At 38.3% G+C, this 27,459-nt stretch overlaps 2 protein-coding genes across 2 annotated transcripts; one reads left to right on the top strand and one right to left on the bottom strand.

Moving 5' to 3' along the window:
• Window positions 1-5,705: 5,705 nt before the first annotated feature.
• LOC149298442 (sorting nexin-20-like) lies at window positions 5,706-8,981 on the bottom strand. Its single transcript, XM_089487278.1, has 3 exons — window positions 8,810-8,981; window positions 7,801-7,943; window positions 5,706-6,374 (listed from the first exon to the last, which is right to left on the bottom strand). Exons 1-3 carry the CDS (start codon window positions 8,979-8,981, stop codon window positions 5,706-5,708), a joined length of 984 nt encoding a protein of 327 aa, XP_089343404.1.
• Window positions 8,982-14,939: 5,958 nt separating this feature from the next.
• NOD2 (nucleotide binding oligomerization domain containing 2) lies at window positions 14,940-26,649 on the top strand. Its single transcript, XM_089487277.1, has 10 exons — window positions 14,940-15,391; window positions 15,622-15,737; window positions 16,993-18,775; window positions 19,813-19,896; window positions 21,416-21,499; window positions 22,220-22,303; window positions 22,387-22,470; window positions 23,421-23,504; window positions 25,846-25,929; window positions 26,577-26,649. The coding sequence occupies exons 1-10, from the start codon at window positions 14,940-14,942 to the stop codon at window positions 26,647-26,649; spliced, it is 2,928 nt and encodes a 975-aa protein (XP_089343403.1).
• Window positions 26,650-27,459: the final 810 nt, after the last annotated feature.

The raw sequence follows: 27,459 nt of genomic DNA, 5'->3' as shown, positions 1-27,459 counted from the left end.
TACTGCTTGAAAGGTTCAGGTAAATGAGGTGACTTGGATGAACAGTGCATCTCTATGGCTATCTAGAATTATACTAAGCCTTTCTGTTTTTTACTGCACTGCATATTTGGGTCATATCTTTTTTTTGGCAAACTGAAGAGGGTTAACATTTTTCTTTTCGTAAAATACACTAATCTTTTGAAACCTTACATGCATATAGTTAACATGATTCAATTAAACATCGCGCTGTGTTTAAAGATGTCCAACTTACTAATAATGCTTAAAGAAAGTATAAATGTTTTAACACCTTTACAGTTGATAGTATTACGATTAAATTTTTTTTTTTTTTATATTGCACTACTGATTGGCTGATACCTCCTTTTTATTGGACTAAAATTTCGAAGACAATCTTGAGTACCAACCTTTATCAAGTCAAAAGCAATCTTGACTCCAAAACAAGTGAGACATGAGCGTGTGTTTATGAGAACAATAGTAAGGTATAGGTTACAGCAGCTAGTCTAATAAAAAGACATTACTCTGTATTATGTATTTACACTACTGGACTATCACTGCTATCCTGATCTACATAATATTGCTAAACACTGATACTTTACCATTTGTTACCTTTAAGCAGGAAAACTTGTAATTAGTTGTCTGTCCTGTTTTTTAATTGTACAGTAGCAAGAAAAAGTGAACCCCTTTGGAATTACCAGTATTTATGTATAAATCTGTTAACACAACTTATTGTATTGCTGTTCATATTGATTAAATCATTCAAACACTTTTTCCATCCCACAATGTAAGTATGTGAACCCCCAGGCTAACAAATTCAACGAAAGCTAATTGAAATCAGGAGTTGGCGATCCTGAAGTCCAAGCAATGAAACCAAATTGGATGTATGTTAGAGCTACTTTAATGTTAAAAACAACTTCAAGCATTTGGGGTTTGCTATTCTCGGAGAATCTGCTGGCATGAACCATACCTTACAAACAAATCTAGGAATCCTTACAAACAAATCTAGGAATCCTTACAATCAAGAATTGTTTTGTATAAAGCTGTCACAAAAAAACTAGAGTAACAACTTGAAGGTATCATTGGAACTGATTAACATCTGAGTCTTCCATATGCAAAACATTGAACAGGCATGAAATCCATGGCTGCTTTGAAATTTAACATTACTGTTTTGCTTGAATTTTCCCAAAAATCACCTTGACACTCCACTTCACACTAAGGTTGAATTATTTGGGAAGAACATGCAGCACTATGTATGATGTAAAAGGGTACCATGAAAACCTCATCCCAATGGTGGAAGGAGTATTATGATTTAGAAATACTTTACTGCCTCAGGGCCGGGACAGCTTGCCATCAAGGGGGACAATGAATTCCCAAGTGTATCAAGGTATCGCACGCAATGTCAGCAGAAGAAAAGTTGTCGGGCAACATTACTTTCTATTTGGTCTTATGCTATGACTAATTTTTATGGAGCTTGAATTTTATTTTTTGACTACTCAATCGGCTGAGTGAGTATGCAAAATCTATCTGCTCATAGCTACAACACTTGTTGACCCATGCATATTAATGAAGCCAAGATGACAGAGGGCCTAACTGATGTGTCTACCACAGAAGCTAATTAGAAGTTGTGTAATGCAGCAGGAGACTGACTCAAACCATCCAAGTAAATATACTACATAATGGTTTCAAAAAAGAAACTTGGAACGGAGCAGTCAGAGCTTAACACATTTGAGCTACTGTGAAATGACCTTCAGAGCTGTTTTAGGCCAGACATCCTTGTTTGAGGTTATTGGCTTAATTTACCTTTTCCACCAGCACTGAACATTTGGGAACATTAGACATGAAAGATTATCATTGTTTGCATGTTATCTTAAGAATATTGTCTATACTTGATTGAGACTTAGATGTAGATCAGATCACATTTTATGAACAATTAATGCAGAAAGCCAGGTCATTCCAAAGTGTTCCCTTTTTCTTGCCACTATCGGCTAACCCTTCTTTTCTGCATTAATTGTTCATAAAATGTGATCTACATCCAAGTCTGTTGCTACGGCAGAGCATTTGTCTGTACTTCAAATGTATAGCTCATGATCAAATAGATTAAATATGTCAATTTCCTTCAGTTAAGGGGCTGCACTGGGAGCACCCTGCTTTGCCTGCACCTGCGTGTAGGTTTAGTGTTATTGTATAACTAATGTCTACTGCTACATTGTACAAGATTCTTGTACTGATTTCTTCTTAAATACAGGCAAACAACTGTTTTGAAGTAAGCGTTGACACTGTGTGTGTGTGTGTTACATTTTGTCCTTGCTGACCAATCCTTGGACTTGGGAAAAGATGGCTAAGGTTATTGCATGTTTTACCCATTTGTTACCCAATTCAAGCTGGTGGTAGTTATTCAGGATTCACCAGATGGATGAGGCTTTTCCTTTGAGTTCTTTGTGTCTGTCTGAGGAGTTCTATATGATTAATATGAATGTTAAAATCTTTTTTTTTTTTTGTCCGAAAGATCAATATATGGGTTGGACTCCGTGCATATACATGTGCAGAAGATTAAAGTTACGGCTATTATAGAAAGCCACATGTCTGTTTTCTCTTCTATCCATAATGTGTTAAGCGTGAGCTGCACATAGTCCTGGTGTGTTTGTATGTAGATGATTGAGACGCTGTTCTAGAAAGTCAGCATTATGACAATTGTTCCTTCTCACAATTCAAAGCTGATGGGGAAGAGTAATGATACTGTTTGAAAATTGCCTCTTTAAACCGTGTGGCCACTGGCGTGGGTTTGTTTGTGCTGTTGGGTGTATTCAGCCGCATGCCACATACACAAGCAACCAATCTGTTTTTGAGAATCATGCCCTATGAGCCACTAGCCCATCATTTAATTGATTGGTAGAATCACAGGCAGCAGGTTCTACCAAACATGTTATAAAACTGACTGTAGTCCAAGGAGACTGCACCAGGCTAGAGAAGAGAGATAGAGATATAGTATATATATTTATAATTATATACACACTATGTCATGGTATGAAACATTTTGCACTGATGGTCTGTCATCGATCTAATCTGATTCCGCTACACATATATCTTTGTCTGTCTTTCGCTTTCTTTCTTCCCACAGAAGGCGGTAGGTTTGATAGTACTTTGCGATTCTTCTTCTACAGGGTTCATGAAAGAAGCTAGAGGCATTTCTCATTAGTTTCCCTGACATCTTTTATCACTTATCAGAGGAACAAGCAAACCGAGAGAAGCTGCTTTGATCATAGCAAAAGTAGAAAGAATGCTTAAAAACCCTATGAAGATTCAGAAAGTGGGATAGACTTTTCTGTGGCCTGTTTCAAAGAACTAACATGACTTAAACTTGCAGGAATTTCATGTATTAAAGAATTGTTAACGACGCACTATTTTGTTTTTTGATTTAAAAAAAAAAATTAATCCTCATACAACACTTTAAAGTTGCATACTTTTTTTTTTTAGTGCATTCCTAACTCTTACATTCTTCTTAGTTTCACACTTCATTATATACAGTTGTCTTCTGTTATGGACATTATATGTAACCCAAGTAATTTATGCCCCCTGTTTTGTTTCTTTGGACTTGTCGGTTTACCTTACATTAAGATATATAGACAAGCCAAGAATCAAATAATTTATGGTTAAATTAAACAGTGAGCTGTGCATGGTCTGGAATAGTTTTCAAAGCTATTATCACTACCCACAGTTGCTTTTGGGACTCATTATTCCAAGGTAGACTATTTATTCCCTCTTGACTCAAGGGCAATAACCAACCACTCTTCTCTTACCTGCAGTTTTATTGTTGGGTCAGATGTCTGTTAAAATATTTAAATGGTCAAATATGGTAGCTTTGGACAAATTAAGGTTTGCCAACTAGGTAATATAGCTTCAACATTGCACAGTGCCCGGTTAAGGTCCATTATAGGTTCAATTTCTTTGTTTGTGTTATAATCAGGATCTTGTCTTCTCCCACCAGGAGATTTTCTTTTTGTGCTTTTAACTTTCAAATGTTATGGTCACACATGGATTGTCTGCATGTTCCAAAGCTCTCCTTCCCAGTTTACGAGATAATTGAACATCAGTGAGGGGGGGGGGGAATATGCCCACAAATTTATTTATATCGGCCAAATAAGACAATCCCTTTTTTCATTCTTTAAAATTGCAGCTTTTATTAAAACTACTTTGTCCATTTTATAATGCAATTCAAAATATTTTGAATATTTAGTTATGCCACAAGCTATTCATGTTATAAAAACAAAACATAACATAAGTTTTTACCCTTTCATGGGCATCCACATGTTTGGTCGCTCCAACTTCATGCACAGCTAGGTCTGTTAAGTATGTTAATTACTCCTGTAAGGAGCAGGGGGCTTGGGGGCCCAGCCATGGCCACTGTCGTATCTAGTGTCTGACTTTTCTTAGAAAAGGCCTTTTTCTGCTTACCCTGCTTAATTTAACACCTGTATAACTAAATGGAGCACTCAAACATAATTACTAGTACCGTTCAATGCCCAAACCCTTCAGGGAATTTTATATTTAATCAGTGTTTTGCTTAATTTTACAGAGATTTCTTTTTACAAAGTTTTGCCAAATGAAGGCACTGATGGTTTTTAAGTCTATTTCTTGTAAGGTGGAAGTAAATGCTTATGGTGTTGACCATGGTTCTAGTAAGGAGAGAACCAGCTATTTATCTTCTGCTTTTGTACTTTTTCTGTAGCATGTGTGGAATTCTTTTACAAATGACCAGGCAATATTACCATTCATAGTTGATGAAACCAAACATTTAAAGCCCAGTCTTGACTGCTGCCACTGCTGTTTTGTAAATAAATACTTTGGCCCCATCTAGTGGTTCCTGCAAATATGTGTGTGTGTGTACAGAAATATTGTATGTAAATTTTTTTTTTTACCTCACTTTACTTCTCTATACAAATGTACGTATAACTCATGCTAATTGTCAAATTAAACCAATGGGGGGGAAAAAAGCTTCCTACTATGAAATCTAGATATTTTCAAGGAAGAATGTCATTCAGAAATACATACTAAAATCATATGGGTTTGATCTGATTATTAAAATGTCTGTTTGCATTTTAAACCACAAAGCAGTTGTGCGATTGAGTTGTAAAATATGGAGAAATCAAAGTACTAAGTTACCTAAACTAACGTTGCTGTTAGCAATAGAATTTCTCTAACTATCAAGGCATTTTGTAGGATGACAATTGACAATGGGACGGAGTATATTAACACCATATATTAGATGGTGTAACTTTTTTTTTTTTCTTAAGTCTACAGAGTGGAAAATTATATAGACTGCTTTACACAGAGGTAGGGACAGGAATCAATTAAGCAGCCTACCGCCAGTAATGGCATGAAATCCATCTGTGGTGGTCCTTTTGGAGGAGCTAAGAAACTGGTACAAGGTCTCTGTTACCACTCTACCTTATGACGGAGTAAGGTAAACATAGGATAAGAACCATTGAGCCTATCTAGTCTGCCCATTTTTTCCTTAATTTTGTTGCAGGTCAGACAAAAGATGAACTTATTGTAATTGATGTCTCTCTATAGGTCAATTGATATTCATTGTTCCACTCTATACCTGAATTATTTTGACTGCTGTACAAGTGTCAATACAAAATAATTTATCCCTTAAAACCACAAATTAAAATGAAGGACAATTGAAACAAAACATTTGTCCCTGTGTCCTTTTATGTGACACACTCTTGTACGACTAGCTCCTTTAAAGTAACTAGCTTCATTCCATCTATCTGTCTCTTGCCTTTCTCCAATTGTTCTTGTAAAGACGAAAACTCCTTACCGAGCTTATATGCCATTGAAATCAGTGTATCCAGTAATGGGTTGTAATATCTGTGTCTTGGATGCCTTTCTAGAAGTGCCAGTGCCTTCATTCCCAAGTCATACGCTCTTTCTGTGTCTTCCAGATCTTTGTAACACACAACCAGTGCACAGAGCGTTGGGACCATTAAAATAAGACAATGCTGAGTTAACTTCTCCTGCAGGCACACAACCTGCTGAAAGAGTTCCATTGCTTTCCCATATTGCCCTCCTCGGAGACAGCTATAGGCTTCTTTTATCTCTGGGTTAATAAAGAAGTCAATGAATTTATTGCATTTGTGTACACATTCAATGGCATACAGCTCTGCAAGGTAGTCCTTAAAGGCCAGCATCCTCTTACTGATCAGCTCTTCGGTGAGGTTCCCCTTCAAAATTTTCTTTGGAAACAAAACATCTTCTATCTCTTCTTTGAAGTCTTTCAACAAGTTCCGGTGAAGCTTCTCAAAGTCAGAGTACCTCCTCTCAATAAAGACTTTGTTTTCATCAAAACTGCCTGTCTTAATGATGACAATTTGGTACATCTGAAACAAAAATTGTTAAAGGCATTCTCTTGGTGACCCAGGCTGATGGCAAAATGGAAAATAACTGAAAATGGTAAAATAACAAATGATTTGCTCAATTCCCTACTTATATCAAAAAATAACAACCTTTGCTTTTTGAGATATAAAATTCCGCAAGTGTTTATCAGATTTTCTGAAAACATGATTTAATGTGTAATGCACGAAAGGGAGAACACACCATTCTGTAGATTTGAATTTTTTATAAAGCAATTTAGTTATGTAACTGTACAAACTTTCCCTTTTAATACATTTTTCTTTTCACTCTTTTGTGAGTTAAATATTTACAAATTTGTTACGTATTTGAACATTTTTCAGTCTGATTAAAATGGTCCAGTCTTGAAAAGCCGAGTGCACAATAACAAGGCAATCGTATGATTAAGACCTTTACTTCTGTAGTAGTAAATCACCAAAGTCATTGGCAAAAGATGACCGTTTCAGCTTTGGGTAATCATCTGCACCAAGAAAGCTTGATGGCTCTAAGACCTGGGGAGAGGACTATGCACCAAAAGTTTGTAGAGGCTTCTGTACTGTGCCTTTATAAATTGTAGTAAAATTGTCAATATTACTATTTATTGTTAGGTTTATATAGGACAACACCACATAAAATAAACAGGACATAAGTAGAGCTGCACATAAAAATCTGGACCCAGAAGGTGACAATGGCCCTGCTCAAATGCGTTTGTATCTAGAAAGATGTGGGTTGAATTTTTCATCTGCCTACTCCAAATAGTTTCAAGTAATATTTGAAGGGCTCCTAATTCATAATGTATATTTTTTCCAAATTAAGTTTTCACCTAAGGAGAGACATTTTGAAAGTAATTTTGAATATCCCTATAAAAGGGGTAAATCTGCAGAACCCCCCCCCAAATACACTTGAGAAAGGTACACTGCATAACATTAGAGACTGCTCGGCCATCATATAGAAGTATGTGACTGCTAAATTGTCCCTATTTTTGTTTTGCTTTTTTTTTTTTTTTTTTTTTTTTTGGTGAAAATCCTTTTGGTGTGGAATCCAATATAGACCCTCTGCTGTAAGTAAACTAACCCCCATTATCCTTTTGCCAACTAAACTGAGTTTTACACAACATGTATATTTGTCCCTGTTTTTTAGTAGAATTACACTTGCTTCGGAAACTAAGAGCTCTAGTTTATGGAAAAAAGCCAGTTCAACTTTCTAAATCATTTACCTCTATTTTTGCATACATTTTTAGATCAATAGCCAATGGCTTTTTTATGAATAAAGATCTTTTTCTACCTAGTTATGTCTGCTATCTTGTGCAGCTGCAGCACTTCGTTATATCATTACTGTTTTTATACAAAGTATCCTTTCATACAAACTAGTCTTGCAGGCTGTTGGCCATTTGCTTATATGATTGAGCGGACTTACCACGAACTTTGATAGGAAATCCTCAGCTATGCGTGTGGATGGGATTTCAAAGAGAAGTTTTACTGGTTTACTCTTATGTTTTTCCTTCAACCAGTATAACTGAAGCTCTCTTGTGGTCATGAGGTAGTGGTGACACAGGGAATCTGCAGTGGTAATAAAGCCACACAGTTTTTATTTTGGAATGCATTAAGGCTAATGCATAATCCCCCACCCTGTACCTTTTTCAACTAAAATTCTGTACGTAAGCTTGCTTTGATGTCATTGGTTTCTACTGGTTAAGAAGTCAAATATTCATAAACTGTTCATGTCAGGACATGGACACAACAATGTTTAATGGTTAGTTATACAGCTGGCTTACATGAAAGACAAAACAAAACAAAATTAGCCTAGTCTCCAAGCATGGTGCCAGTCCTAAGAATGATCAAGCCCTAATGATACATAAAGTCTATCATATAGTGAGGGCGATGGCTATTGCATAACTGCTGTTTGTGTTCTCTCTCAGATGAAGCACTAAAACTCCCAGACTTAAACAATTAGTGATGGAACTTTAAAATAGCTATTTACTTACAATTTACCTCATTGTAGTTTACTTGCATGTGCATTACTTGGGAAAGGAAAGCCCAAGATGGGCAAGGAAACAAACTAGAACACGGTATAGGCCACCTTCATAGAGGCTCACCTCCAAATGGAGCATTAACCTGTTTATACTTATCCTGAATAGTCTCTAACATTCTTGTCCCACAATGTTCATGCTTCTTGGGTTGACCACTGCAATATGATTTCCTCTTCCAATGCTGAACACTACTGCTTTAAAGCTGAAGATTGCCTTCTTTGTCATGAAACTCAATAGTTTTACTCTTACCGTTAAGAACCTTGCATATATGTTTCAAGTAAAATTATCAAATATATTTTTTCCCCAGATTATAGGATGTCTCACTGAGAAATGATCAGACTACAAATCAAAGGAATGAAATGGTTATCAAGTATACTTCTGAGTAGAGCATGATACCTTGTATCTTCTGCGCCTCTGACGATTCTTCAGTGGTATCACAGGATTCTGAAGATGTCTGCTCCAAGGTGGTATCAGAGTTAATCGTCTCAGAATGCTCTGCCTGTGTCACTGAATAGCTTGCCATTGTTTGACTTGCATCAAAAAGGCTTCTGGTTTCATCAATTTCCATGCTTTTGATGACCAAAAAATATACAGTAACAAGTTAATGCAATCAAAGACCAAGGTGACCTAACCTATTATGAACACGGCATAAAATAGAATATCAGGTGTTAAAATGTATCTAATGTTAAGTACAGAATGTATTCCACATTACTAAATATCTAACCTAACATTCTGCATGTAGACTATAAGTAGAAAAAATGGGAAGAGTTATCACTGAAACATGACTTATTAAGTTTACTTAGGTAAGATTGCTATTAGTATGACATATCCGTTTAAATGATTAAATGTAATTTAAATGTATGTAAATGTTAATCTCTTAGGGGTTTATGTGCATTTGCCCTGAAATAGTTTTCTCCTCAACATGCTGAGTGGTCTAGAAAATGCCGTTAGGTAAGCCTGCAAAGAGATGTTTGGTTTTAAAATTAAAACAAAATTATAAATGATATGGAAGTGTGGACTGAATACCTACTTTTGTAGTAGGTGAGAATTAAATATACTGGCATAGAGTCCCATGAAAATGAACAGGTCCAAACTGCTCATCTGGCTTATCTGGCAAATGTTTTTTTTGTGGTCCAATAACCGATGTTTAGTAGACAAAGCTTTGTGATCTATTGCTATTTCATATGTAGCCAAGAACATTTAGGCGATTTCAGACTGTTTTTAATTATTTAAATGTATAAGCACTCATGTTTCTGTGCACATTGTTCTAACTTTTAGGTCTCCAGCCCGCCAAAGGGATAAAATAAGAAATTGGATGTGACTTTCAGCCCCTAAGTAAACAAAAGTATCTACATAAACTGATGTAGTGTAGACACGTTTTTAGTAACATCTTCTGTGATATTGGGTTTGGGGGGGGGGGGGGGCTGCTGCCACTTTACAGATCTCTGGTCCAACCTTCCATAGAGTATTGACTACAGTTCTAGAGATCATCTCCAAAAGGATATTGGAGGGAGTTAAGAGGAGGGTTACTAGAATTGTAAAGGGTTTGCAGAAAAATCATAAAACTAGGGGATTTTATGTACAGCTTGGAGGAAAGAAGAGAGATGTGATTGAAACACAAATACTCAAGGCCATTTAACAAAGTACAGGGACTATATATGAAACTGAAGGGCTTAAATGTAAAGTTTTTTTTATTTTTTTATTTTAGTTTACTGAGAGGGTGGTAGATAAATGGCTTAGCCTCCCATTAGATGTAACAGAGGTAATATAAACATGACTGTTAAACATAAGGCTTCTTTATCTAGGATATAACCAAGGACTGATTAAGGTCAGTCAGTAAAACATGGGCAGACTACATGGACCGAATGGTTCTTATATACTGTCAAATTCAGTTTCTTTGTTTCTAATCCTAAAACTCATGATGAACAAAACACTGTTCTTTGTTACAGGGGAAACCACTGGCTTCTTGAAGAAAAAGTAACCAAACTAAACATTACACCAACCTGTGACTAGACTTTTATTTCTGCATTGTTCATATCTTCGCAGCTCAGCTGTGACATCCGAGTAACTGCAAACAAGGCCTTCTCGCATTTCTTTCCCGCAGCAGATTTGTCTGAGAAAATGAGGAAGTAGCCAATGTGTTTTATTTGCATGTGGGTGTTGCATTTTAGAATTGCACTCAGCCTGTAAAAATCCCCTTGTTAGAAGCCTTTTTTATTAATTGAGATGTAAAACTTTCTAAAAGTGCAATGGCACAGCCATAAGCAACTCTAGTCAATGCCATACACCATTTGTTTTACCTGTATGTAATTACTTTTTGTATTTATTACATTTCCCTGCGCAGTACAACGGAAAAGCAGGGCAGAACAATTAAAACAATTTGGATTTGGAGGGACCTGCTCAACTGAGCTTACAATCTGCAAATAATGTCAGAATATATGTGTAACAGGATGCCTAGAACACTACCTGTCTGGCTAGATGCAATGGTTATCTGATGATCTAATATGCAATTGTCAGTAAACCCAGTCATTCAACATCACAGCAAAAGTAGTCCCCAGTGGTTATTTGTAATGGATTTGTAGCATCACTGAGGTCCCTCAGAGTTGCACGTTGCTGCTTCACACATGTAACATGTTACCTGTATGCATGTATATCATAACAGGAAATGGGTCAATTATTTTTGTTGATACTATAAAAAACATGGCTAGACACAACCCTTACAGTAGGACTTAATGAAGGACTATAGCTATTTGACTCTGTCCATAGGAGCTGGAATGGGGCTTTTACTAAAAGGCTCAGGAACCTACTCGGTCTAACATAGCACTGTCCTCCTCTTGGCTACCACATGGACATGGATGGAAACCTATGGGAAATAATGCCTGGTAAGGACACAGGCATGGTTATTTAGCAGTAAGAATGCCAATAAACTGCATGAGCAAGTCCAATAAGAGGTAAAACCCTGCATTTGAACTCCCTTATATAAATATGCATTATGAAGGGCCAGCCTCGGCAAGATTCCCTGCAATAGGAAGGTTCTTGAATATCATTCTATAACTTGGACTATATATTCTACAGCAACCAAAGATTAGGCTTTAGGAAAAAGGCCAAATTGTTAATCACAACTATATTATGCAATCAATTATAAGTTTATTACATTACCGAATCTGTCCTTGTTTTGCCATGTTTTTCCTGCATTCTGCTTATTCACCACTAGAGGGAATATTGTTCCAGTTAGAGGCTTTATGACCGGAACATATGCTAGCTGTATTTTTGACAAATACCCTATAATACACAATGTGCTATGCTTGTGGGCAAGGTGGGTTTAGATTGAGAACAAAATATTGTACATCTGCAGACTGGCACATTACTGGTTGGTATTGACTTGGTGTAATACAGTATAAACTAGGCATAGCCACAAGCAATCTGTAATGACCCCCTAGCAGTTTCCAATTACAATTTGTATATTCAGACAGCCACATATGTTTACTTTAGACATGTTTCCTATATATAAAAAAAAATCTATCTATTTCTCCCGTTTAACTGTGGTAGTTTGATTCTGTTGTAGTAGTTGGCCTGGAGGTAAGTTTTGTAAGTAATGTTAGTACATACTTGCATTGCTGTGAATATAGAACAAACTATATACAATGTAATTTGGAAGAGTATAATAGCAATACAATGGTAGAATGAAATGGGGTTAAATAATACAAATAACCCATTCAGTCTTTAATCGAATGTTGGGTTCTTAAACTAATTCTTGGTTGGGATTTCTTTCGACTGAGCTTCCTAGAGGACGGTATACATACAGACAGAAACAAGTGAGGCTCCTCAGACTTGCAAGCCCCCCAACATTTTGTGTAATGTCTCTAGGCAGGATTTCAAGATGCCAGTGTTCAGGACCAGACTGGGTATGACTAGGAGACACTGGAGCTTTAAGGCTATATATGCTGCCAAATGGTGTGTGTGTGTGTGGCCGTTGGTTAGATACAGACAGCTGCTTGTTGGTTATTTATACTCTTACAATGATGCATATCCATCCAGGGGCCACATTCTGCAGATTCTGATCTGCCACTGCAGCTGTGGAATGGGTAAGTATGTGGCCTTAATGGTCATTGACCCACCAAGCATTTACCTTGTGCGCCATTCCGAGCCGTGGTTGAGGGACATTGTAGTCCACATTGGTGGCATATCAAATGCAGATTATATGAACTGGCAATCTATGGCCCTGGGGGTAGTTAAAGTTGAGTACCCCATCAGACCTTTGCACCTACCACTAGTAACATACACAATAGAGCACACATTCGCTACAACACAAACATTCTAACTTCTTCCATCACACCTCACCCTACCTCCTTACCTTGAATTTCTTGGAGCTCTCCCTGTGCAAGTAGAATTTACCACAGGGTTACATAATGTTGCGTTGAATTATGAACCAGCCAGTTCACCCTTGTTGTGACTTTTGGGGCGATACACTCATACCCAGCACACATCTCTCCAGAATGGAGGGACATCAGGGATGGAAAAAGGCACACTGGAATTTGAGTTTAAAAGAGACATTGTATCTCCTACTGATGGGTACTTGATAGATATGTACATATGGTTATGTGCACCAGCAGACACTCTTCTATGGGGTCAAAGCTACAGTCAGGTGATTTAGTTATTTATAGTGCCATTATATTTATAGATGTGTATTTGAGTCATTAGTCACTTACCACCTAATTAACTACACTTCACTTGTAATTGCTTGTGAAATCCCAGTGATGATGTTCTTCCTGCAGTTGCCCATGTAGTAGAGCCTGGCAGAAGCATTTACTGTCGCTGTCTGGGAGGTGCCTGCACTTCCCACATGTGCCTGAAGGGGGCAGACTGGGGATGACTAGGAGGCTCTGGAGCTATGAAGTTATACCCTCCCTTCTGTCACACAAGCAGTGGAATCTGGCTTCTGACTTGCAGAAGTCTTTATGTTCCTGGTGTCAGACACACTACCACAGGACAGGAGTCTAACTGCTACTTTTCCTGTAATTGGTAAGTAAAACATTGTATCTAATTGCATATTGATAGACTAACTAAATACCCAGTTTGTGATCTCTATAGGACCAGTGTTGGTGCCCTTTATGTTACTTTGTAGGCTATTAACGTCTAAGCAAAATACAAAGAGGGACTGTCGTTTAAAGACACTTGAGAGCGCTGCTTTTATTGCAAATATATATTGTAAATATTTCAGTATATTTTCTATTTAAATGTTTCCATATGCCATGAATAAAACCAATAAAATGCTTAGGCTTATCGGTCTCTGTAGCAGTCACAGCAGCAACACCAGAATGCAAAAAAGTAAAGTATAAATAAAACTATCAATGTTATAATCTAAAATTTCTGTTATATAATAATATATATAATATATTTAAATACATTTAAGGAAATGTGTTTGGCCAGACACATATCCTGCGCAGCAAATAGCCAGGTAAGAAGCACATTCTGCAGAATCTCCCCATATATTTTCAAGGGGGACTCTGCAAAAAAAAAAAAAAAATCCAAAGAGACCACGCAGCTGTTAAAGTATACATGTAGCTTTGTATTTAAGTGTCATGAAGTTGAATCTGCTACCAGTGTAATTTCAGGAATAGACGCATGGTGCATCTGTTATGTGCGCGGGATCATTTGGCAAAAGTGTGATTAGGTGCAAGAGAACATAGTGTACACCAAATTAATCTTCCTTCATTTGCAGGTGAAGTTGCATTTTTCATTCCTGGATTTCATGCTTCGTTATGAAGAGATCATATTGTTTTCCTGCAAGAAGTCCGATGCTGCCTCTTTAGAACGCATTTCAATCAATGAGGTGACTTTTTCAAAAAAATCTCATTGACATGGTTATGCATGACTGGCCATCTGTCAACAGGAAAATGCTGATAGCTCCCCATATCCGATCTGCTGCTCCAAAGGTTGGCTGGGTCATGCCGTGTGCATAGTTTGTTTTTACTAAAGCCAGAATTCCCTTATATTGCTGGAAAATATCACAAACCTTAAATTGCCAGTAGATGCTGTTAGTATTCATTGGTAAACTCACATTTTTATACTTTTAAACTTCCACAGGTGACCGATACATACATACAGGTGTGTAGGACTCTTCAGTAGCCATTACATTCCAGAATACACTGGACATAAATTATGTGGTTTGGGGACTTTCAAGGTAGTTGTCACACAGGGTTTTTTGAATAACTTTAATAGCACTATGAATGGCTGAAGTCATTAACTGGTTGCACAACAAAATATAGAAATAGTAACTAGTGTACTGTATTCGGTGAGCAGATCTAGGTTGATGTTGAAAATCTAATTAGCATAAGGAACCAGGCTTTATTCAAAGGTAAAAAGCAACGAGGGATGCATTCTATAAATATGGAGCTGAAAAATAGCCCTTTAGTCCAAAATGATGCATCCCATAATTCAGGAAGTGTTTAAATATCATATTCTCTTAATACAGGGGATGTTTTCCAGTTCCGCTTGTCTGAGTCTTGGTTGATCAGAATGTGGGATGTCCGCACTGCAGTCTGTTATCACTGAAAGAGACCATTTTGTATCCATATTGGCTTTTGGAGGATCCAGAGAGAAATATGAAAGCTTGCTTGACTATCTTCTCTCTTGGGAGGTCCTTAACTGGGAGGAATATGAGAAAGTTAGTATCTTAGGTCAACCCCTGTCCAGTCTGGTCAGAGAACTTTTAGATATTCTTACCTGCAAAGGCGAAGATGGTTGCAGACTGTTCTTAGACGCTCTTGATGAAATGGCGAATGGACCCCATGAGGATGGAAATTGTCTACACACTCCAGAGGACCTCTCTAAAGTGTTGTCATATCTGCAACGTGAGCGTCCACGGATTGTCAGAAAAATCCATGACCATATAGATGAGATTTTTAATCATCTTGTTACGCAAGACTGCATGTCAAAATATGAAGCTGATATCTTACAATTGCCAATCTACTCCCCGTTGCAAAAGGTAACAGCCATCTTTTCAATTTCTATTAATGTCAAGCCCCCCCAACCATAGCTTATAAATTGAGACCCCCCAACTTGAAATTAATTGGGGAAATTAAGATTCCATATAATGTATTTACCAAGTCAAGGGTGTGTGTCTATGTATGTGTCTGCATTATTTGTAAAAATATTTCAATCATTTATATTAAACATTGGTATGATACACCCAAGTAACACCCAAGTTCCTCAAAGGCAAGAAGACTCCTTGATCTTCTGTGGGGAAAGGGAAATGAATCAGCAAGATGCCTAATAAGTTTTATACAGCACTTACAACATGGAATGACTCAACTGTCTCATGGTAAGTAGAAGTTTTCTTACTGAATTGTGACTTATTTCACCATATGATATTAACAGGTAACGTGAAATTTCCTTCCCATGTGATGCAAACTATTTGTGTATATAGGAGTCAAATTGACTTTATACGAATGTTCCAAACATGTTATCTATTTGCCTTAGACTGTTTCTATGTAAATCGGAGGAAGAGGCTGAGATTAAAAATTTTATTGGTTCTGGAGCCCAACAGTGTGAAATATGTGAAAAAGTATATCCTTTCACCAGATAAAACAGTCTGGAACAAGTTTTGCTTAATTCCATGTCCTTGTTACAGCTTTTAGAAACCGGAGTTTCTCTCCTATACATTTTATGAAAGGTATTCTTCATTTGAACTGGCTTTGGTGTTTGTCTAAGTGAGAAAAGCAGTAAATCAATGCAGCTACATTTCAACCAGAAAACCACGCGTGTTAAAACATAACTAACTTATTTCTGTAGGACACGTGTTTAGTGTTTTGTGCTGGCAACTTTTTCTCCAAATATGTATAGGTACATGTGCACATATAACATACTGTATTTCAGGTAATTTTTATGAATGAAGTTTTCGGTCCCTCTCACAAATGAGGACAAGAGACACTATATTTCAAGACTTTATTAATCGTCAGATATGGATTTTATTTGTCCACGGTGCGGACTGCAAATAACTACAGCACCGCGTCACGCAACCTTTATTAATGTTTTACAAAGTTTCAACCATTATTAGCCAAACACATTTTGACACAGTATATAAATATTTATCGTCAAAATTAAAGCAAACGTATAACCAAATTAATAACCAAATTAATATGGGCATATCCTCCTGTATCCCTGCTGGAACTGCCGGCCCATTCTTTCCCTCCGGGGCTTGTTTGTGGTAACAGGTCAACATTAAAGACCATATCACCAAATATAATTATACTGACTAAACAAAAAAAGTATAAAAATGTCTAATGATGGCAGAGCACATGCTGTCAGAATCCCACATTAGCTATTTTTTCAATAGCTATGTCCATTTTCTGTTTTGGGATATTGTCTTTTTTTTGCTCATAAAAAAAATGAGATTTTAGCTTCTTTCACATATTGCAAAGCTTTATTTCTGTCTCTATAGATGTATACCTGTAATTTGTATTTGCAGAGAACACATTTGGGTTTACAGGTTTTTGGTGCAAATATTGATGATGCTGTATGATCAAATGAAATTAATGTCCATGCCTTAACTCATCAAGCCACTTTTCGCTTAATAGTTGATCTAGGATATCAGAAAAAAATGAAGTCTGTCATAGCAGCTCAGTCTCAATATCTCAGTACGTATGATGGAGGGGCAAATATGTGCCTGGAGAGTATTTATACGGAGAATGTTCTGGAGTTGTGCAAGAGCGCCACCAAAACTGATTTTGTTCAGAGCCCCCAAAACCCTTTAAGTCTGCTTGATATTTTTAATGCCGATGGACTAATTAATAAAAATGCTGACACGGTCCTTTTACTTGGAGACACAGGCAGTGGCAAAACAACATTGCTCCATCAAATCCATCGCCTGTGGGCTGAAGGACAGGCATTCCACAATTTCTGCTACATCTTTCCATTTAGTTGTCGACAACTCTGTTGCATCTCAGATATGGTTTCCTTACAAACGCTCTTGTTCGACCACTGTTGTTGGCCAGATCAATCAAAGGAAGATATATTTGGTTGCATATTGTCCAGTCCAAGTCGAGTTCTATTCACCTTTGATGGATTTGATGAATTTAAGTTTGCCTTCATGGATGATCACAAGCATTGTTCTCCTACTAATCCTACAAGTATAGGCACCCTTGTGTTCAACTTACTCCAAGGAAATCTAATGAAGGATTCTATTAAAATGGTGACCAGCCGACCCTACGCAGTCACAGCTGTGTTTAAGAAATATGTCAGGAAAGAAGTACACCTTAAGGGATTTTCTGAGGCCGGCATAGAGTTGTTTATGAAGAAACATCACGATGACCCAGAAATCTCGAGGAGAATTGTTAGTTTGGTGAAAGCCAATTCTTCTCTGCTTGGCTTATGCCATATCCCAGTCTTCAGTTGGATTGTTTCAACATGCCATAAGGAGCTTTTCCTGAATTCATTTAATTCCCCACAGACTATGACTGATATGTATTTTCTAACTCTAAAACATTTTCTTCAGCATGCTGCACCAGGACAAAAGTTTGTAGACAACCTTCTAGAACAGAGAATAAACTCAATTAGGCACTTGGGAAAATTAGCTTTGACTGGCCTTTGTCATGGATTATTTGTGTTTTCCCATCAACAAATTGTTGATGCAGAGGTCAACGAACAAGACATATCCTTGGGATTCCTTATCCTTTCCAAAAAGGTTTCTCTGGACAATACATTTTCGTCCCAGCACTATGAATTCATCCATACCACATTCCAGTGCTTCTTTGCGGCATTATATATTGCGGTGAGTGATGACGTGAATACGCGTTTCATAAAATCTGTATTTAACTGGACTCCAAAAAGCAGCACGTTGGCAGAAAGGTTTCGGCACCTATGTGCACAGGAGGATAACACAATCTCAATTAAGGAAATGGACATTCAAAATCTTCAGATCACTGCCAACTTCGTAGCTGGACTGTTTTCTCAAAAGCTTTACGAATTAATTACTAAATCCTGGCAGCCCCAGAACCTGTCTAGAAAGCTCACAGTCATCACAAAGTGTTTGTCTAAAGCTATCCATAAACACTTTAAGTCAATTCCCCCGGCTGTAAAGGGGGAGGCTAAAACCATGCATGCCATGCCGCAGTTTGTCTGGCTTGTAAAGTGTATTTATGAAATGCAGAACACTGACTTGTCTAGAAAAGCAGTTGTAGACCTTGAGGTGGACCACTTGAAGATGACATTTTGTGGGATAGGTCCTGCTGAATGCACGGCACTTGCGTACGTTCTGAAACATTTAAAGAGCCCAAGTGGAATTCAGCTTGACCACAATTCCGTTGGTGACACTGGAATTGATCAGCTTCTCCCTTGTCTTCACATCTGCAAGGCTTTGTAGTAAGTACGTTTGTGAGAACCGTGCCACCTAGTTTTCTTGATAAATCAGATGCACAGGTTACTCTTGATATGGTCTTTAAAAAAAAAAATAATGCGGATTTACAAAACCTTGTGTAGCTATTACTAATTTGTCTGATGTCCGTTTTCAGCATTCAACTGTCGTTTTGGAGCCTAATATAGCACCAAATGATATCGTATTCAGATTCACAGGAATGATATGGATGTTTTACCGGTAGCTGTGGGGTGTTTGCTATCCATGCCTGTGCTGTTGAGAGATGTGGTGTTTATAATCCACTTTTGAATTAAGATGGCAAAGATGCTTGTTTGCAACATGTATAAATGATACATTGGTACAGGCTAGCTGCTAATAGCCACAGACCAGCTAAGAATCACGTCATTGACTATGGTATTTGTTCATTAACCTGTAAACAGAGATGAAATATTTTCTCACCAACTAAACCATGCGTTGTGTAGTGCTAAGCCTTAAGCGCGTCTCCTGCTAGAATTGTCCTGTGCATTGGATAACAAGCCATCAAGTTGTCAAGTTTTTAAATGCCGTATGCAGGGCCAATCTGGCCCATGTTCAAAGTGAAGCTCACCCGGGTTTAGCCCTTTAATAGTTATGTTGGTAAGGTGACATATGCAAAATTTAACTGATGTAAAGTTGTTAGGAGGACTAACTTGTCTTACAGAAGCTCGCTGAGGTTGGCCCTTTATCATTTTAAGTAACTTTGGTTGTATGCAGTGCTTAATCACACACCAACCTGAATGCCGTATATACCTGTCTAAGAATAAACACCCTATTAGGTACTTGCTCGTTCCTTTTCACGATGTGCTGAAAACCTAGAGGGCAACTTTACCTGGAACCCCTTTCATTGTGTTAGTTATGACTATTCCCTTACGTAGTCATTTATCATCCTGCCTCTTACAAAGACATTACCATTGTAAGACATATGGATATTAAGCATTTTCATTTTAATTATGTGGTCAGCTAATGAATTTCTGTCACTTAACATAATGTGTATTTTTGTGCTTAGCTTAAGAGACAATAATATTTCAGATAAAGGAATTTGCAAACTTCTAGACCAAGCAACGCGTTGGCCAAACTTCCAAAAAATTGCGTAAGTAGTCTGCTTTAATAAAAATGTTACTGAATAATTTACTAATTTGCTCATGTAGGACACCTATAATAAGCTTATGTTCGTTCTCCATCTAAAAAAAGGAACTGAAAGGTCTTTCATAATGAAAAACATGTTTAAATTGAAATTACAATTTGCTATCTTTTTTGTTCCTTTATGTGCACATATATAATGCAACAAGCCCTGTTTTGTATGTGGCAGAGCTGGACCGCGAGAGTTCAGTAAGACACGTCTGAGTATCATAGACCAAAACCCCTGAAAGCAGTGAAAATGAAACAAGGAAGTCTAACATTGTGCTAAAAAAAACAAAAAACACTAAATCTCTTTACATAAGCATTGGGATACAACCCTATGACATTTTAGAGCATCTGAAACTGCACCAGTGTCATAAAAACTATAGTGCCAGGGCTAATCGCTCTGGGTAACCCTATTTGCCCCCCTTAAATCTACTCTATGCATGCCATGGGCCTGCCGCTGGCACATTTCAGCTCTGCTCTCATTGGGCCAATTTTGGCCAACCACAATACTGTAAAAGCAAGTCTGTGAGCACCAGAGATGCCAGCTGCCTGCCCATGGCATGCACGGAGTGGATTTAAAGGGGTGGGCACATTTTGGGGGGCAAAGATGACATAGGCAGGCTGTTGGGGCAAAAGTGGCACTGTGGGACATGTTTTTAAAGTCGGGTGGACACAAGGCAACTTTCATACTGGGACCCATTGCGTTATAGTTGCACCTTTAATGGTTGTTAGCAAGTGTTGAACAAAGCAGATCAGAATTCAAACTTGACAACTGAGGGTGTGTTACCAGGTCATTTGTCTCACATTGCCTCCTGTACTGAAATATGCGAGCCTGCCTTGGGGTAACATCACACTATGGTGCCATTAGTCATCGGCATTTAAAAAAAAAAACAAAACAAAAAAAAAACATTCCACATTTTATAACAGGAAATCCAGAAAATATTTCAGGGCGGAGATCTACTTGGCATGCTTTGAGAGTTTTATATATTGAATATGCTGTTTTACCTAGTCTTCTGGCTTAATGGGGCATCCAAGAGCTGCCTTCTAGTACTAGTGAGTACCAACAAATAAGTGTTCTGGGCAAAATTTTGAAAAGAACTAGTGTCCTGTGCCACAAAATAGACCATTTATAGGTTGTTGTCATAGAAACTGAAGAGGCATTTTTGAAAAGTCTGTACACACTAGATCAAAAATGGGTAAAAAATGATTCAGATAAAACTTGTTCCCTGCCCATTCATTTCAGCCGGAAAAAAAAAAAAAAAAAATTGCTAACATTCACTCCCGGTTCATACAAATTGTAAATTAACAGAATTTTGGTAGATTCTGCAATTAGTACAAATGCAGAGTCTACTAGAGAGTACAATACTTTCTGTGACATAGTATCTCTCCAATGACTCTACATTTAGGAAAGAGTCGTACTAGACCAGTCCACAGCTGTGACCATTCCTTGACCATGTTTTTTTGTCTTGCATTTGTGATTCTAGATTATTCAACAACAAGCTGACCGATGAATGTGCAGGATCTTTTGCAAATTTGTTAAAACACAAGCAAAACTTTTTGGCGTTACGGTAAATAAAGCTTTACGCTTAATTGTCTTTGGATGTTTTAATTGCAAAACCCCAACATAACGAACCCTATTACATCAGGCATGCGTATTTCCATTAAGTAAAAATCATTGACAAAAAAATCTCTAAGAATCCTACTACCTCCATTATTGTATGTCTGCTGTGCTTCTATTTCTTAAAACAGGACATATGATAGTTTTTGTGGTTAATTCCGTAAATTTCATAGTTTGGCCGAGCTTTGTGGCTTCGCTTGACAATGTTGACTTAATGACTAAATGGTTACCAGTATTTATGGAAAAGCTGTCACCTACCATGTTTGGCTGTTTTTTTTTCCTCCCATTTCCGTTTACCATGGTGCTCTTTAAGTTATAGCTTAGAAGAAACCTTACAAAATCAGAAAAAGCCAGTGCAGGCTAAAGGCACAACACTGTGGCTTGTTGAGAGCAGGGATGTCTCCATGTTTTGGTTGCCATAAGTGTCCTACACTTGAGTTTAAGGTGCGTCTGGTGACTTATTGTGCCGTGACAAACCAAATTCATCAGTGACGTGTCCAGGGTCTGTATGTCTTCTTACTCCACCTAATCGGTTTCCTAAACTAATATCAGAAAGCTTACCTTTGTATATATGTAGCATTCAATATACAGGAAAATAATTTAAATGGCGGTAACATTTTGGAGAGAAAAAATAATCCCCTTATCATATTTATGTATATTTGTTGTTTAGGTTGGGCAATAACTTTATCACAGAGGCTGGTGCTGTGGTATTGGCAGAAGGTTTAAGAGAAAACAAATCTATCCAATTTTTGGGGTAAGTAAATGGCAACAGTATCCAATACGACTGTATAGAAGTTGAGAATAACATGCATGGTGTCTGAGTAACTTTACTTTCAGGTTCTGGGGCAATAGAGTGGGAGATATTGGAGCTGAGGCAATAGCAGTCGCTTTACGTAACAACAAGAGTTTGATCTGGCTCAGGTACGGCAGACCATTTGAAACAATTACAAGTATGTTGAAACAGCTTCCCAGACTATTAATAAAGCGTGGTAAGTAGGCAGGTCTCTAAAGAGGCAAATAAAAAATCCAAACTCGTAACAATTAGAATTGCTTCATTTATTGTGTATCGGTATTTCATCAAATGGCAATTTAGCAGGGAGGCTCAACCCAAAGGTAAGGCAATGGAAATACTCCTGGCGTGTTAAGGTGTAGCTGGAAAAGCTTAGTGTATATCCAACAGTGAGTTTTCATTTTCAATTCTATGCCTCCACAGAGACCTCCCTACTTCTTGCGCTTTGTTCTTTGCTGATTATGGGGAGTCTCCATGTCCTATCCCGGTGAGAGGTGTGAAGGCTTGTTTTATGGTGACATACATATACTGGCAGATGTAAGCGGGGTCTAACTGGGAATTTAAATCAGATCTGGAACTTTGAGACCAGTGACTGATAAATGACACGCATGTGACTAGCACTAGATGGCCTAGATGTAAGAGAAAAGGAAATGTTTAAGATTTTTTTTTTTTTGCAGTATGTGTCATGATCCACGGCTTTGTATGTAGATGTTGGTCATTTATGCAGCACCCCAAGATCTGCATCTGTATGCCTCCCCCAGCATGCTTCAATTTAAAAAAAAAAAAAAAAATAAAATATATATATATATATCTATCTTTTGTAGAAGCAACGACTTACTGAGATATTCAAATCTCACAATCCGGATTATCCTAGTTCTTATACAGCTCACATCCATTTGCAACTGAGCATCTCAGTCTGTAAAATAATTTGTCGGAAGCGGTCACGTACCAGACATGGTTATCTGTGTTAGATTTTAGTCATTGCTTTTTGATTTCGCAAGTTCGGAATAATCTGTAGTGAAATAACCATAGAGGAATTGTATTACATTAACCAAGCTTCCCCCCCCCCCCCCACATTTAGTTTGGTGGCAAACAACATTGGGAGCCGGGGAGCACAAGCTTTAGCTGCCATGCTGCAGGAGAACACCGCTTTAGAAGAGCTTTGGTGGGTATTGAGACCAGGCTGCTATTAGAGCTATGTGAAGTCTAGTGTACTATTACCATCAGCATTTTGTGTTCTATCTTATACATGGTTAGCCTATAGCACAGCTCTGAACAGTTAAGGTACACGGCAATTATATCAGTGGCGTCTCCTGCTTTCATATTTAGGGGGGGGCACATGGGGGGGCAGGGACCAAAGTAGGGGGGCCAATCATAAAACAGTACATATAATATATATAAATATATATATTATGCGTTAGACGTGCATTTTTAACTACATCATATGTACTTATCTCTTTGAAGTGATTGAAATATGATTTATATTTGAAATATAAAAAGAGTGAGCCAACTTTGTCCCCAAACAGCCCAGTGTGAGCCAATTTTGTCCCCAAACAGCCTGCCCTTACACCAGTAAAGGCTCTGCAACACCGGCACCCAAACAGGCACACCAGGATAGGCTCTGCCACACCTACCCCCAAACACACACACACCAGGACAGGCTCTGCCACACTGACACCCACGTCCAAAATGCTTTCCACACTGGTTTGCTGTTTGTTTTTCCCCCTTGTGTATTGATGCCCCAGCCAGCCCCCCTTTGGTTTTAATGTATTCCCCCCCCACACACTTGGGTATTGCCCCATGTGGATTTGTGCCCCCAGCCAGCCCCCTTTGTGCATTATGCCCCAACACCCTTGTGTATTGATTTATGTGATGTCCCCAGCCAGCCCCCCTCCCTTGTGTATTGATGCCCCCCTTTGCATTGACTGACCCATGTATATTGAACCCAGCCACCCACCCCCCACCTTTGTGTATTGATTTATGTGGTGCCCCAACCACCCTGTTGTGTCCTTATACCCCTAGCCACCCTCATTTTGTATTTAATTGTTGTCCCAATGCAGCCCCCCCTTCAAATATGGCTCCCCTTCCTCCTATTACCCCTTTTTAATTTTTTTTTTTAATACTTACGTTTTTGCTGCCATCCTTCACTGCTGCTGTCCTCCAACGTGCTCTTCTACCTGTCACGAGGAACTGTTCCTTGTGACCCCGCCCCCTTGAGCGGCCCATCACATTGACAATGTGACGTGCCGCTCAAGGGGGCGGAGTAGCACGGAACAGGACACTGTGCGGCACTGTGCAGGCACGCTGGCCGCTTAATGATTTTAAAGCGGCCAGCGTGTCTTACCGCCGCTTAAGGACTCACAGCCACATCGGCTGCTATGGCATCTCGGTGTGCCAGCCAGTTCGGCCGGCCCACCACGGATGCTGCAGGCATTAAAGACGGCCCTGGCGTGGCCGAATCGGCCACTTAAATGCCCAGCCCGCCCTGAGGCTCCGCGCCTCAACAAAAAATAAAATAAACAAAAAATTGAGGGGGCACATGGGGGGCACAGCATGCTGTAGGGGGGGGCTCTGGTCCCCCTGCCGACGCCACTGAATGATATAACAATATAAAAAAAAAATCTAACCAAGAGGTAATTTCTTTTTAAGGCCAAGACCCATCAATAATTGTGAGCTTTGAGTTTTGATTGCACGGCAAAGTGTAGCTCGCTATTTAATGTATACGAGAAAGGAAACTGGTGAAGGACTTGGTTGGCACTAAAAGGAAATCACCAGTATGAACCAGAAAATCTAGCTGTGTACAATGTTTGCATTACTCTGCAGTTTAATGTACCAGATCAGGGCTTTAATTCCTAATATATAGAAAATGAATTAATTCAGTAGCATATTTCTGGTCATTAATGTTGTATTACCATACTGTCCGTATCTTTTGACCCAGCAGAAACCAGTGTATATAACAAAATTAGACTATATAAGCCAGCCTATGGTTCCTTTAAATGTGCTAATCATTACTATGTAGCAGTCTTCGCTTGGATGGTATTGTCTGAATCACAGCAATTAATATCTTCCTTACAGTCTTGAAGAAAATAATGTCCAAGATCAGGATGTCATCCTATTTGCAGAAGCATTAAAGAAAAATAGAACGTTGAAGGTTTTAAAGTAAGTATTACGTTTACAATGTCTATACTATGGCTTCTATTACATTTTATTTATCATTCCAAAGTACGCACTCGTATTGTGTAAAGCTTAGAAGGTTTCTCATTTTTTGTGGCTGAAAGGCTATCCAGGCTTTTGGGAACGCTGCAATTCTGTCTTTATACATTTCCAGCAGAACTGGCCTTTTCCTTTTTTTATCCGTTTGTAAGTTTGAAGATGTTCTAAATATACAAATAACTGAAACTGCACATTACTCAATATCCTGGCAGCAAAATTGTATCCAAAATTATATCTGATTACATCTGACCCGATGTAAGAAAATGTGACTCTTCCATTCTTTACACCTATAGGTTGTCTAAAAACTGCATTGGCATACAAGGAGTCTCTGCTTTAGCTGAAGCTCTGCAGCACAACAGTACGATTACATCCATCTGGTAAATATTTAGAAAAAATGCATTGTTAAACCTGCTGTCGGGTTACACTCAACCCTCACAGGGGCATTTGGCTCCTAGGGCTGGGCAAAAATTCTTTAGAGGCCTGGTCTGACCAGCCCCTTCTTGGAAGAGGGAATGCAGTGGGGTCACATAACATGACTTCAAAAGTGTAAAAGGTCTGTTGCTTGCACGCTATGCAAGAAGATATAGAGGCTCCGGGGTAAAGAGTGATTTGTGAGGTGTAATATGTTCTAGTGTAAGCCCATGTGTGGGTGTTATAGTGAGTGTGTGTAAGTTAGTGTGCTAGTTTAGTAAGTTACTGAAAAGGGGCAAAGGGGCCACTCACCTTTACCTGCTCCCAAGGGCAAAAGATGCCAGTTCTCCTTGCATTTTGACCACAGAACTTTATTACTGTAGACATTACCTTGTATGAGACCTACCCCTTATAACTGTACAGGATGTTATCCCCTGTAGACTTTGCATGTTTGCTAAGGTATATAGAAATACTGCAAACAGGGGCAAGATGAAATCGTGTCTGTAATGTATACTTGCGTTTATGTTGAATGTGTTGTGATACTTTGCATTTAATTTATGGAACAAGTGTGTGGTAACATGATGGTGACGGAATTTACGTTTCATTATTTTAGGCTCAATGGAACTAATCTTACATCTGAAGAGGTCCAGGAATTTTACAAGCTGGAATGTCGCCTGTCTTTATAATGTATACAAATTCATGGGAAATAGACATATTTATTTTGTAATGTTTTTTGGTACAACTCATACTGGAAGTCCAATAAGTAATGTTTATAGACCAAAAATGTAGGAAAAGAGAAGTATTCAGACTATGGGGACAATTAAAATGTTGGATGTTTTATGGTAGATACATTGGGTAGCATGGGGGTCACACAAAAGACTAGAGGAATCGAAAGGAAGAATGAAACACATAGAAAGAAAAAAAGGAAAAATCAAGAAACCGTGTGGGAATAAACGGTGACTTCTAAAAATCCCTTTTGTGAACATGTCGTCCATGTTACCTACATCAAGTGATAATGAAAGCAAACAGAAACGAAGAGTTAAAAAGATCAAATGTGTGAGGTTTCTGGAGAGAATAAATCTGACACTTATTATAAATGAGGTTGGAAATCTTTGCCTCTGTTCTATTATAGAACACGCAGTCTGGGTGAATGTGTGCATGTGCTTCACCCAGATAACCATATTGATCTGGGCCCGGAACCAGTACCGATCAGGCTGGTATGACGTGTATATTTCCTAGCATTTACTGCGCAGGTCCGTTCATCTAAACGATGGCAGCCATGAATGAGATCTGAGTAGGTTTTCATTAACATTGCAAAGTTTGCACAAATAAAGGGAGACACAATCGAATTTTGTTTTGTAATATATTACTGAAAACATTAATGTGGGATAATTGTTAGAAATGTTTTTCCTTTTCACTTAAGCCTTAACTTAACTTTTTACTGCCCCCCCCCCACCCCCCCCCACCCCTGGGAGTCACAAAAAATGATATACCGG

The sequence above is a fragment of the Sceloporus occidentalis genome, unplaced genomic scaffold (assembly GCF_023333645.1).
Source record: "Sceloporus occidentalis isolate IW3139 unplaced genomic scaffold, rSceOcc1.0.p SCAF_32, whole genome shotgun sequence".
NCBI classification, from domain to species: Eukaryota; Metazoa; Chordata; class Lepidosauria; order Squamata; family Phrynosomatidae; genus Sceloporus; species Sceloporus occidentalis.
This window is presented reverse-complemented; position numbering and strand designations above follow the sequence as displayed.

Excerpts from the sequence above, each read along its gene's own strand:
- LOC149298442 (XM_089487278.1), bottom strand. The coding sequence starts at position 8,981 with ATGGAAATTGATGAAACCAGAAGCCTTTTTGATGCAAGTCAAACAATG. Across the intron at positions 7,944-8,809 it reads AGAGGCGCAGAAGATACAAG|ATTCCCTGTGTCACCACTAC; the intron begins GTATCATGCTCT and ends TTACCACTGCAG. Across the intron at positions 6,375-7,800 it reads ATTTCCTATCAAAGTTCGTG|ATGTACCAAATTGTCATCAT; the intron begins GTAAGTCCGCTC and ends TTTTTGTTTCAG.
- NOD2 (XM_089487277.1), top strand. The coding sequence starts at position 14,940 with ATGTCCGCACTGCAGTCTGTTATCACTGAAAGAGACCATTTTGTATCC. Across the intron at positions 15,738-16,992 it reads AATGACTCAACTGTCTCATG|TTGATCTAGGATATCAGAAA; the intron begins GTAAGTAGAAGT and ends TTCGCTTAATAG. Across the intron at positions 18,776-19,812 it reads CACATCTGCAAGGCTTTGTA|CTTAAGAGACAATAATATTT; the intron begins GTAAGTACGTTT and ends TTTTGTGCTTAG.